Source organism: Salvelinus sp. IW2-2015, linkage group LG4q.2, assembly GCF_002910315.2.
Source record: "Salvelinus sp. IW2-2015 linkage group LG4q.2, ASM291031v2, whole genome shotgun sequence".
Taxonomy (NCBI): domain Eukaryota; kingdom Metazoa; phylum Chordata; class Actinopteri; order Salmoniformes; family Salmonidae; genus Salvelinus; species Salvelinus sp. IW2-2015.
In genome coordinates, this window is record NC_036843.1 from 21,286,074 (window position 1) to 21,298,914 (window position 12,841).

At 45.0% G+C, this 12,841-nt stretch overlaps 1 protein-coding gene across 8 annotated transcripts in view; it reads right to left on the bottom strand.

Annotated features, from left to right (window-relative positions):
- LOC111963461 (bromodomain adjacent to zinc finger domain protein 1A) overlaps nucleotides 1–12,841 on the bottom strand; it is a 42,577-nt gene that overhangs the window by 17,492 nt on the left and 12,244 nt on the right. For 6 of the 8 annotated variants that reach the window (XM_023986913.2, XM_023986916.2, XM_023986914.2 and 3 more), the window contains 13 exons: nucleotides 10,893–11,027; nucleotides 10,579–10,633; nucleotides 10,210–10,370; nucleotides 9,988–10,083; nucleotides 9,571–9,709; nucleotides 9,241–9,387; nucleotides 8,921–9,016; nucleotides 8,588–8,812; nucleotides 7,717–8,136; nucleotides 6,993–7,556; nucleotides 6,558–6,733; nucleotides 5,925–6,067; nucleotides 3,682–3,851 (listed from right to left, as the gene is read on the bottom strand). In XM_023986913.2, coding sequence (XP_023842681.1) covers nucleotides 3,682–3,851; nucleotides 5,925–6,067; nucleotides 6,558–6,733; nucleotides 6,993–7,556; nucleotides 7,717–8,136; nucleotides 8,588–8,812; nucleotides 8,921–9,016; nucleotides 9,241–9,387; nucleotides 9,571–9,709; nucleotides 9,988–10,083; nucleotides 10,210–10,370; nucleotides 10,579–10,633; nucleotides 10,893–11,027 — 2,527 coding nt within the window. The remainder of the gene's footprint in view (nucleotides 1–3,681; nucleotides 3,852–5,924; nucleotides 6,068–6,557; nucleotides 6,734–6,992; nucleotides 7,557–7,716; nucleotides 8,137–8,587; nucleotides 8,813–8,920; nucleotides 9,017–9,240; nucleotides 9,388–9,570; nucleotides 9,710–9,987; nucleotides 10,084–10,209; nucleotides 10,371–10,578; nucleotides 10,634–10,892; nucleotides 11,028–12,841) is intronic. The other 2 variants (XM_023986915.2, XM_070443424.1) reach the window with 1 other exon arrangement.

The following is a 12,841-nucleotide window of genomic DNA, read 5'->3' on the forward strand; positions in this document are numbered from 1 at the left end:
TTACTATCCAGGTCTGTTCCCAAACAATTTGAACTTCTACTTTTAAAAATCCACCTCTCTAAAAACAAGTCTCTCACCGTTGCCGCCTGCTATAGACCACCCTCTGCCCCCAGCTGTGCTCTGGACACTATATGTGAACTGATTGCKCCCCATCTATCTTCAGAGCTCGTGCTGCTAGGCGACCTAAATTTGAACATGCTTAACACCCCAGCCACCCTACAATCTAAGCTTGATGCCCTCAATCTCACACAAATTATCAATGAACCTACCAGGTACCACCCCAATTCCGTAAACACGGGTACCCTCATAGATATCATCCTAACAAACTTGCCCTCCAAATACACCTCTGCTGTTTTCAACCAAGAACTCAGCGATCACTGCCTCATTGCCTGCATCCGTAATGGGTCAGCGGTCAAACGACCTCCACTCATCACTGTCAAACGCTCCCTGAAACACTTCAGCGAGCAGGCCTTTCTAATCGACCTGGCCCAGGTATCCTGGAAGGATATTGACCTCATCCCATCAGTAGAGGATGCCTGGTTGCGCTATAAAAAGTGCTTTCCTCACCATTGTAAATAAGCATGCCCCATTAAAAAAACAATTAAAACAAAGAACAGATATAGCCCTTGGTTCACCTCAGACCTGTCTGACCTTGACCAGCACAAAAATATCCTGTGGTGTTCTGCATTAGCATCGAATAGCCCCCACGATATGCAACTTTTCAGGGGAAGTTAGGAACCAATAGACACAGTCACTTAGGAAAGCCAAGGCTGGCTTTTTCAAACAGAAATTTGCATCCTGTAGCACTAATTCCAAAAAGTTCTGGGACACTAAAGTCCATGGAGAATAAGAGCACCTCCTCCCAGCTGCCCACTGCACTAGGAGAGGCTAGGAAACACTGTCACCACCGATAAATCTACGACAATCGAGAATTTCAATAAGCATTTCTCCACGGCTGGCCATGCTTTCCACCTGGCTACCCCTACCAACAGCTCTGTACCCCCCGCAGAAACTTGCCCAAGCCCCCCCCCCCACTTCTCCTTCACCCAAATCCAGACAGCGGATGTTCTGAAAGAGCTGCAAAATCTGGACCCCTACAAATCACCTGGGCTAGAATCATCTGGACCCTCTATCCCCCTCTTCAAAGGGGAGACACTCTAGACCCAAACTGTTAGACCTATATCCATCCTGCCCTTCTAAAATCTTCGAAAGCCAAGTTAACAAAATCATAGACCATTTTGAATCCCCCGTACCTTCTCCACTATGCAATTTGGTTTCCGAGCTGCTCATGGGTGCGCCTCAGCCACACTCAAGGTCCTAAACAATATCATAACCGCCATTGATAAGAGACAATACTGTGCAGCCGTATTCATCGACCTCGCCAAGGCCTTCAACTCGGTCAATCACTGTATTCTTATCAGCATACTCAACAGCCTTGGTTTCTCTAATGACTGCCTCGCCTGGTTCACTAACCACCTCTCAAATAGAGTTCAGTGTGTCAAATCGGAGGGTCTGTTGTCCAGACCTCTGGCAGTCTCTATGGGGGTACCACAGGGTTCAAATCTCGGGCCGACTCTTTTCTACGCATGTACGTATGTATGCATGTATGTATGCATGTCAATGATGTCGCTCTTGCATCACCTCTACGCAGATGACACCATTCTGTATACATCTGGCCCTTCTTTAGACACTTAGCAAACCTCCAAACGAGCTTCAACGCCATATAACACTCCTTCCGTGGCCTCCAACTGCTTTTAAATGCTACATAAACGAAATGCATGCTCTTCAACCGATCACTGCCCGCACCCGCCCGACTAGCATCACTACTCTGGACGGTTCGGACTTAGAATATGTGGACAACTACAAATACCTAGGTGTCTGGCTAGACTAAACTCTTCTTCCAGACTCACATTAAGCATCTCCAATCCAAAATTTAATGTAGATTCGGCTTCCGATTTCGCAACAAAGCCTCCGTCACTCATGCCGCCAAACATACCCCCGTAAAACTGACTATCCTACCGATCCTTGGCGATGTCATTTACAAAATAGCCCCCAACACTCTACTCAGCAAACTGGATGTAGTCTATCACAGTGCCATCCATTTTGTCACCAAAGCCCCATATACGACCCACCACTGCGACCTGTATGCTCTCGTTGGCTGGCCCTCGCTACATATTCGTCGCCAAACCCACTGGCTCCAGGTCATCTATAGGTCTTTGCTAGGTAAGTCATCTATATAAGTCTATAAGTCTTTGCTAGGTAAAGCCCCGCCTTATCTCAGCTCACTGGTCACCATAGCAACACCCACCCGTAGCACGCGCTCCAGCAGGTATATTTCACTGGTCATCCCCAAAGCCAACTCCTCTTTGGCTGCCTTTTCTTCCAGTTCTCTGCTGCCAATGACTGGAACTAATTGCAAAAATCACTGAAGCTGGAGACTTATATCTCCCTCTCTCCCTCTTTCTAAGCATCAGCTTTCAGAGCAGCTTACTGATCACTGTACCTGTACACAGCCCATCTGTAAATAGCACACCCAACTACCTCATCCCCATATTGTTATTTATTTTTGCTCTTTTGCACCCCAGTATCTCTACTTGCACATCATCATCAGCACATCTATCACTCCAGTGTTTAATTGCTAAATTGTAATTACTTCACCTCTATGGCAGATTTATTGCCTTACCTCCCTTATCTTACTACATTTGCACACACTGTAAATATATTTTTCTGTTGTGTTATTGACTGTACGTTTGTTTATCCCATGTGTAACTCTGTGTTGTTGTCACACTGCTTTGCTTTACCATCTTGGCCAGGTCGTAGTTGTAAATGATAACTTATTCTTAACTGGCCTACCTGGTTAAATAAAGGTGAAATATATATATTTTAAAGCCTTCCTACTCATTCATTACTGCTGCAGTGCTTGTTATAGCGCTGAGTGGAAATAGGCAGAAGATGCATTTTATGGCTTATAACTTAAACATGAACTCACTCAAAAACAGCAGCTCTTTGCTCTATTCATTGATAGTCTCTAGTCATGGTTTTAAAATCTCACAGTATCAACTTAGCTGGAGCATTCTTTTATGCCTGCTACGTTACTGCAGACAAGGCAGAGTTTGTACCTTCAGACACATGAAATGGTTCAAAATGGCAACAGTTGGCCTACCCGGTGCGCAGGGCAGCTGAAGCGGGTGCACCTACAGCCCGTGATGAATACAAAACAAAAAAATGGGCTTTATCGTTGGGATTTTTACAGAAATGTTTTGTGATGGACTAAGAATGGCTTGGAGATCACCCAGTTGGTGACCACTGCTCTAGAAAGTCGAGTAAAGAAGTTAAATCTTGTTCTTCTCTCAGTGGGCTGATATTTGTGCGCAGCAGTCCCCCGGGGAGCTGCAGCTTAGAGGGAACATCGTCTGTAACTAGAAGCTTGGCCTAAAATGCATTTCAAGAGATTCTCAATTACAATTTTTTTAATCCAGGAAAAGTCTCAATCTGGATCTCAAAATTACTACAATTAGCATTGATCTAAGTGTGCACACTGTGCGTCCCAAATGGCACCCTATTCCCTATGAGCCCTAGTCAAAAGTAGTGCACTATAAAAGATATTAGGGTGCCAATTGGAACAATTCCTCTTCTTTGCAGGAAGGTGTTATGATGCGAGGAGGAGTTTTGCTGGCCTACCCAGTGGAGCCTTGAGGAACTTTCTCTCAATTCCCTGTTGGATGTGGGCCAGGGCCTGAGCCAGGTAGTGGACAGTGTTGTTGACCATCTGAGGGGTGTTGGGGCTGGTGGGCGCTGTGCTCATTCTCTCCCCCTTCAGTTCCTGTACCCTGAACAATGACACCTGTAACCTGCACAACATGGACAAGACCGAGAGAGATTGTGTTAAAAACTTTGACTCCTGGGGAAGCACAGTCTAAGATACTGTGGGGATAAAAAATTTAAGAAAACAGGAAGGTATGTGGAATGTATGACTTATTGTACCAGATGTTGCTTGTTCTTGGGGTCATGAGTTTCCCCATTACAAACATTGACAAAAAGAGTTCCACACCACATTTTTACAAGTCTGTTACCTATAGTTAGCTAACACACTTTTGTACATCGCACTGTAACTTACACTTTACCTTATTTTAGCGCCCAAAAAACATAATACTTCCAGGTCAACTGTAATATGAATACCATTGTAAAGCACAATTTCTCCCGTTTCCAGCAAAATCAATGACGAGACCTTCATGCTGCCCGTCTCTGCATGATTGAAGGCAATGAGCTTCGTCGGGTCTTTTTTTTAAATGTCGGGTGGGGAAACGGCTTTTTTCACCCGACCTGTCCAATTTACCACCTCTAAAATGTAAATAAAACACTATAAAAGAGTTTATATGCGTCATTAAATACCTATTTGAAGGCGTGTTGAATTTGAGCTGGGTTTTTAGGGCGGCGCTGAAGTTATCTTCAGAAGTAAACAGAGGCTGTCACGGCTTTTGAGAGTCATGATGGCTTGCAGTGATGGCGCAAAAAATAAATACATTCAGTTAATTGACTAGGTATCCCTCCTTACCCTGTCCCTTTCCTGTTTTTAATCCGTGAGAGAAGGGCTACACCTGGTGGAGAGGGGCTGTACGACATCACAATTTAACGTACAGCGTCAGAGGGTTCAGTTTTTTCTACTTTTCTCCAATACTATCGAGCCATTACCATGCTTTACCAAGCCATTATCAATGCTTGAATAGGAACCTACAACACACCCCAGATTTTGATGACAACACAGTCGCTACAGTCCCATTAGTTTTCATTGCAGCCTCGTTTGAAAGCCGCGGTTGTGCAAATTTGTATGGACTGGGGTTAGTCAACATAATGCTTTTTCTCAACTAACTCACACTGTAACCATATATCTAGCTAACCTCTTGGTCTCAGCCTTCAGCTCCTGTAACCTGACCAGTGAAACCTGTAACACGGGGGAAAAAAAGATATGCTTTTTACTGATCCTGTGCAGTCTCAGCTCAGGCAGTCAATAAAGATACACTGGGAATAAATAAAATACTAATTTAAGTGTCTGGTGGCTATGCCTTTTTCTCAGACGTAACCATAATTGAACTCAATGTAACCATATTAGGGATGTGACAAATGGACAACTGGACAACATGCAGTTGTCCAGTTGTGCAAATGTTAGGATTGACAGTTCTGGTTGCCTAGTGATGGAAGTGAGTCCCGCTTTAGAAGCAGCGTTACTTTACAGACAAGTAAAATACCGTTCATATAAGAGAAGGTTTCGTGTTGACGTTTAGAAGCCGTAGTGTAGCCTAAAAGACATGCAGTAGCACTTTCAAAGGGCCACATACCATTTTATCTGAAAAGGGTAGGCCTAATCGATACAGGCTTATACCAGTAGCCTACGGTCATTTCATATAATGAGGCAAACACACCCCCACCCACTCAGCAACGAAGATAAGCCAACCCCGTGCTCGAAAGACTGGCCTGAAGATACCGTACCTCCATCTCGGTCCCATGAATAGCCTAAGCTAGGATATTCTACATGCAGCATACCAAAGACTGAACACTCGTCAGTAGCAAAGAGAAAGAGCAGGCAGGGTGAGAGAGGCGGGGCAGGCATGAGCATACGTCTTGGTAATCTACATCTCGGAATTGTCTTGCAAATTCACCTTGTTGCCTAAAGTTCCCCTTCCTCTGGTTTTATTTAAATTACACGACTTTCCCCAAGCCTTTATAACCATATAGTCTAGTTAGGCTATAACACAGAAAATAATGCTGTGACAACGGCACTGATTTTAATTATGTGGGGGGGGTTCAGTTCAGTTCCCAACTTTGTTTTAACGTTTACATCCCTAAACCATATTCATTATAGCTAGCTAATGTCAGTGCACAAGATGACAGACTGGACTATCGTGTGGTGATTGTACAGTACCTACCTGTTTTTTTTCAAGTAATGTATTTCCATGTTCTCCACGTCACAGTTCTCTCTTTTAGTGACACCATTCCCCTTCAGCTCAGGGCTCAGTAGTTCATAGTGGCCTTCCTCCAGTGCTTTCCTCCATACACTCCTCTCCATCACCTACCATACAAGACATCAGACAATAACCCATGTTTTTACTCACTGAAATTTACGTTTGTATTTAAAGTTTGTGAGTTGTTTTTTTGTTGCATTCAGATGCAATTCATGACTCAACATACAGCATTTCTGCATACCATCTCATTCCACATCTTACCCAAGTGTAATTACCTAATCATTACTATAAGAATGAACTGATTTGCACTAATGGAAGTCCCTCTGGATAAGATGGTATGCTAAATGACTAAAATGTAATGCGTTTGCATCTCAACTTAATTACTGTGTGAAATAAAACAAATTATTAATCAGAAAGAGCTATTGCCCAACCAAAGCCTTAACTTGCACATGTGTACCCTGGCAGATGTAGTCTAACCTCGACTATTCCCTGTGTACCCTGGCAGATCTAGTCTAACCTCGAACTGTCCCAGTGTACCCTGGTAGATGTAGTATATCCTCGAATTGTCCCAGTGTACCCTGGTAGATGTATTCTAACCTTGACTTGTCCCAGTGTACCCTGGTAGATGCGGTCCTCTATATCTAGCAACAGGTCTCTCAGCCTGTTGCCCAAGAAGTCCTCAGCAGGAGCCGCTGTGCCCTCTGGAAGAGGAGCAGAAGCAGCCTTGGACTTGGCTGAGACAGCTTTGTTAACACCAGCCTCTGGTTTAATATCTGGAGAGAAAAAAAGACAGGCAAAACAGTGAGTATCCCAAACGTCCAGTAGTTTGGGATATTCCACTCTCTCATTCAGTCAATCATTCACTCCTGAAGCGATTGTCAGCTGAAGTGCAGTGAGACAAACCAACATAGTCGACTTGATGACAATTGATGTAAAATAATAAAAAGTGATTCATAAATACATTTTATTGATTTGCCATTTGGATCAGGTTGCTCTAGTCTAGCCAGTCTGGTAGACTGCAGTAGTCAGTACCTGTCTGGTGGTAGCGGTCAGCAGTTGCTGTACCGAGGAGCTGTGCAATACGTTCCTTCTCCTGCACCAGGACCTCCTTCAGGGTGCTCTCCCTGTGACCCCGTGGATTCAGGGCCTCGATCAGTGCCTCCACCTCCTGGGGACTGCTGTAGAAGGCCCAGTGGTTAGGACGGTTCACTGGGGGAGCAGAGCTGCTCTGGACGGGGGCTGGGAGGATGGGTTTGGAGTCAGGGTCTGGGGTAGAGCCTGTCTGGGAGAGGTCCTCTGGTTCTCCTGCCTCGTTCTGAGACACCTCCATCTCCTCAGCCTTGGCTGGCTCCTGTTCAGAGGTCGGTTCCTGGGGATCCAGCATGTCCTCAGTCAGGCCGAAATAGTCATCCTCAACGAAGAGGGCAGATGTGGAGGGGAAGAGCCAGTAACGACGGTATAGGCGGTCGCGCCCCAGGGGGAGGATATAAGTGCAGGCTGCAACCTTCTGGATGCGCTCCTGGAGATCCTTCTCCCTCGGCTGCTGCTCAGCGCTCACCTCTTTAGGCTGCTTCTCCTTGAGATTGCTGCCCATCACTAAGGGTGAAATCAAAGGGTTGTGTTAGAATGGCAATATGGTACTAACCAGAGGTGAAAATATTTGACGATGCATATAGAACTGGACTACAGAATATAGAAAATTTCCATTGCAAAATGTACTTTCTATTGTTATGCGCAACAATTGATCGAGTCACACCATGTGAACGCTTTCTATGATTGCTAGCAGTATGCCAAGAGGACTGAAGGCTATTACTCTTCCTAGTCCTGTTGATCGTCTGCTCCTCCTCATCTTCAGTCTGATGTTCCTCCTTCAGGCTCTCAGTGCTGGTGTTCATCTCTTCAGTTTTCATGTCGCCGTTTCTTCCTTCCATCAGCTTTTCATGTTTCTCTTGCAGCTCTTTCAATTTCATCTCCTGTTCTTTTAACTTCTCCTCCTTCCTCTTCCGTACTCTGATTGCAGCCTCTTCCCTCTCTTTGCGGTGCTGCTCAGCCTTCAGTTCCCTGAGCTCCTGCTTGGCCTGTCTCTGCTCGTCAGCGCTGTCCTCTATGAAGTCCCTGGTAGACACTAGAGTCAGCAGCTTACCACACAACGCATGGAGGATCTTCAGCTTCTCACCTGGGACAGAACACCAGACAAATTACACTCAATTCGATAAACAGTACATATTCCCAAGCATGGCTCTGAAGTGTGACAATTTGAGTGATAACTGGAATTCTAATAAAAGCCAGATATGTTGTAATGATTAAGCGTCGCTCTACCGTTGTTTCCAGGAACCCTAGAGAGAGAAAGAAAGTTTGCATAGTCTTCAACTCCGTGGCTGTACCATTACTACAGCTTAAATAGCGTGTTTCTAGACCAAACAGTTAACCAGATATGACCCATATTACAAGGAAACTTGTTTTCTTCCTGAGTCTGATTGGCAGGCCTGATAACTTTACTAGTAGCCTACATCCGAACACTTGGGGGCACAAAGAAAAAGGGATAGCTTCTTCAGTTCTGCTTCTTTCCTTAAGCAACAACCTGAAGAGGCTGTGTGTGTGTGTGTGTGTGTGTGTGTCAGTGTCACCTGGCAGCAGGTCGTAGACAGCAGTGCAGGACAGCCTCTTGAGCAACCCAGGGTTGGCCAGCCTTAGCTCAACACAGGGGTCGTCTGTAGAGCCGAATCCTCCACGTTTCTGGTAGCGGAACTTGGCGTTGGCAGAGTTGCAGTCAGCCCCCGATGCCAGGATGTGCAGCCTCAGGATCTCTGACAGAGTACAGCTGTCCAGGTCCAACTGCTTCAGACTGCAGCCTACGGAGACATGCACTGAAGAGTCAGGCTCTCAGTACAAAAGAAACAAATATGCGAGTGGTTGTATATGAACATTGACTATATTAAAGATTGTAGTCCTTCTCTCACCTTGGTAGAGCTGAGGCCAGGCAGCAGCCAGGGAAGCCACAGCACTGATGGCAGACTGGGTGGGGTCCGCATCATCATCCAGAGCCTCACTCAGATCTGACAACAAGGAAGATTCACACACTGACAAACTAATATATTTTGCAATATGCTAAACCTTGTCATTAGTCTGTCAATCCTACAGCGTGGGTGAAATGTCACCATTGATAACTTTGTATTGCTCCCTACCAAAGTATATTTGGTGACCAATCAGGATGGGTTAAGTAGACTAAACAGGGTGTTGACAGTAAACAAGCGTTGTCGGGGCCCGTTTCTGTCCCTACCTTTGGCATCAACCTCCGCCACCTGGTCGCGGGCCACCTCCTCCTGCTCCTCAGCCAGGGCCTGGAAGATGGCCGACAGGAAGAAGAAGAGCAGCTCACAAAGTGGCCCCTCGGGGTCCGACCCCACCAGGGCCTCCTCCAGAACCTCTGGAACACACAGACAAGGCCCAACAGTCAGAAAACTCCTGACAACACACACTAAACCAGACTGTCACTGTACCAGTGTACTTTCACACAATTAACTATATTCTAATATCAAACATGGGTGATACACCTAAAGTTGTAGAACCAGTGATTGTATTTTTACAATGTTTTGCTAGTGTTTCTCACCGAGTGTGAGGCCTTCTGGGAACTCGTCCTTGAGGTCAAAGAGCTCTCCGAAGGCTTTGAGGAACTCCAGCACCATGAGAGCATCTCCGAACAGCTCTGCAGGCAGACGGGTCTCCACCGGAACAGGGGCTGGGAGATCCTGGACATGATTCCATGGAGGAGAGTCAGAGGCCAAAACATGCTAACTTTACTTACCAACTTAGAGATCCCATTTAGGACAATGTTTCACAACCTTTGTGTCTTAAAACACAAAAGGCTAACATGGTCGCAGATGTGTTTCTGCTGTATAGCCAACTCATATCGAACACAGAAGTTGCCTATACAGCACCAACTTTCTTGTATCAATTAGAAAAAGTAAGCGTTTCAATTACGGAGGATGAGGCCAAACAAAAACTAGCTAAGGTTGGGGCTGCTCACCTTCAGGTCGTCACACTCCATGTCTTCTCTGGGTTTGCTCCAGATCTTTAGTCTCTCTGCATATTTCTTCTTCTCCTCCTTCAGCTTCTCTCTCTCCTGTAATATAGTATAACGATACATACAGTATAATCTATATTAAGTGATCCGAGACGTTGTATGGTGTACAAATGTAAATTAAAAACCCAGTGACATCGATCAAAAATAACATTAATCGTAACGTACTTTTTCCTTTTCCACTTTCATGCGTTCTTTCTCCTCTTTCCTCCTCTGCTTCTCCTCTTCAAACATATTTTTCATCTCTTCCCTCTTCTTTTCCTTGTCCTCCTTCTCTTTCTTTTTGGCCCCCAGGTCATCTTCCCTCTCCCGATTGGCCTTTTCATGTGCTGAATATGACAGATTTATTGCATAAACAAACGCATATTGTTTTAATGCTGTGAAAGTCACCATTCTTGATATATAGATTAAATGTGGCAGCCAAACCATGGGATCATTCGTACATCTCATTAGCACTTACACGCTAACAGTGCACTACTTTTTGCACTTACATGATAACAATTATCTACTAATATCCAACTAATCTACTGGACTCACCCGTAGCCATCATCTCCTCTTTCTGCTGCATCAGACGAAGCTTTTCCTCTGCTGCCTTCAGTAAAGGAAATAAATAATCAAAACACAATCGTCTCTTAAAATGCTTCACAAGTCGTACTGAGCAAATTCATGGTGGAAGTCACAAAAAGTTAGTATTACAATATAATAAGATTGTTATGATTACTCAGCGAAGATGTTATAACAAAGGGTGTACATATGGGATGTGTCCCATATGGCACCCTATTCCCTATACAGTGTACGACTTGACCAGGGCCTGTAGGGCCATTTGGGACAACTACAGTGCCAATCCTCACCTCTCGAGGAGAAGAGTCATTCTTGGGCCTGCTCCGCCCTTTAGGAGGAGGACTGAAGACGAACACAGGCGGCTGGTCAGGGAAAAACTGGGAGAAGTGCTGTTCTGCCAACTTGTACTTAGCAACAGTTGATGCCTAAGCATGAAACACAAATAAACTGTTGGCAACAACACTAGCGCAAAATGACAGTTACTTGATTCTAGGGCTGACCCAAATTAGTTGACAGGCTGTTGGTTGACAAAGATTTTTTTTGTCATCAAGCAGTAGCGCACATACACCGGGAAGTATTCAGACCCTTAGACTTTTCCCACATTGGTTACATTACAGCCTTATTCTAAAATATATATATATATTTTTTTTTAATTCCCCTCAACTGATACACAATAACCCATGATGACAAAGCAAAAACAGGTTAAGAAATTTTTGCAAATGTATTAAATTCAACTGAAATATCACATTTACATAAGTATTCAGACCTTTCCCTCAGTACTTTGCTAAAGCATCTTTGGCAGTGATTACAGCCTTGAGTCTTCTTGGGTAACCGCTATAAGCTTCTTAGGTAACCGCTACAATTTTCTGCCATTCTTCTCTGCAGATCCTCTCAAGCTGTCAGGTTGGATGGGAAGCGTCGCAGCACAACTATTTTTCAGGTCTCTCCAGATGTTCGATCAGGTTCAAGTCCGGGCTCTGGCTGGGCCACTTAAGGACATTGAGACTTGTTCCGAAGCCAGTCCTGCGTTGTCTTGGCTGTCTGCTTAGGGTCGTTGTCCTGTTAACCTGCTCAGGGCCTCCGACTGGGCTTCAGCAAGGATCTCTCTGTACTTCGCTCCGTTCATCTTTGCCTCAATCGCTCAGTCCCTGCCACTGAAAAACATCCCCACAGCATGATGCTGCTACCACGCTCCCCATAGGGATGGTGCCAGGTTTCCTCCAGACGTGATGTTTGGCATTCAGGCCAAAGAGATCAATATTGGTTTCATCAGACCAGAGAACTTTGTTTCTCATGGTCAGAGTCCTTTAAGAAGACTCCAAGCAGGCTGTCATGTGCCTTTTACTGAGGAGTGGCTTCCATCTGGCCACTACCATAAAGGCCTGATTGGTGGAGTGCTGCAGAGAGATGGTTGTCCTTCTGGAAGGTTCTCCCATCTCCACAGAGGCACTCTAGAGCACTGTCAGAGTGACCATCGGAATCTTGGTCACCTCCCTGACCAAGGCCCTTCTCCCCCTATTGCTCAGTTTGGCAGGGTGGCCAGCTCTAGGAAGAGTCTTGGTGGTTCCAAACTTCTTCCATTTAAGAATGATGGAGGGAACAGTGTTCTTGGGGACCTTCAATGCTGCAGAAATGTTTTAGTACCCTTCCCCAGATATGTGCCTCGACACAATCCTGTCTTGGAGCTCTACGGACAATTCTTTCGACCTCATGGCTTGGTTTTTGCTCTGACATGCTCTGTCAACTGTGGGACCTTATATAGACAGGTGTGTCTTCCCAAATCATGTCCAATCAATTGAATTTACCACAGGTGGACTCCAATCAAGTTGTAGAAACATCAAAGATGATCAATGGAAACAGGCTGTACTGGAGCTCAATTTCGAGTCTCATATCAAAGGGTCTGAATACTTATAAGGTATGTTTATTTTTTATAAAAATGTGAACATTTCTAAAAACATGTTTTCACTTTGTAATTATGGGGTATTGGGTGTAGATTTTAATTTTAGAATAAGGCTGCAATGTAGCAAAATGTGGAAGAAGTCAAGGGGTCTGAGTACTTTCCGAACGAACAGCTGTGTCTGTCCCAAGCTCACTGGTGCAGGAAACTGAGGGCTCATAAATTTGATACAATGTTGCAAGTTCACTAGCACCAGCTTCAGGCCTGAGCCAAGTTAAGTTAATACGTTTTCCAGTTCATTGCAGACAGGCCATGCGTAGACAATGTGATTTAATGTTTAAT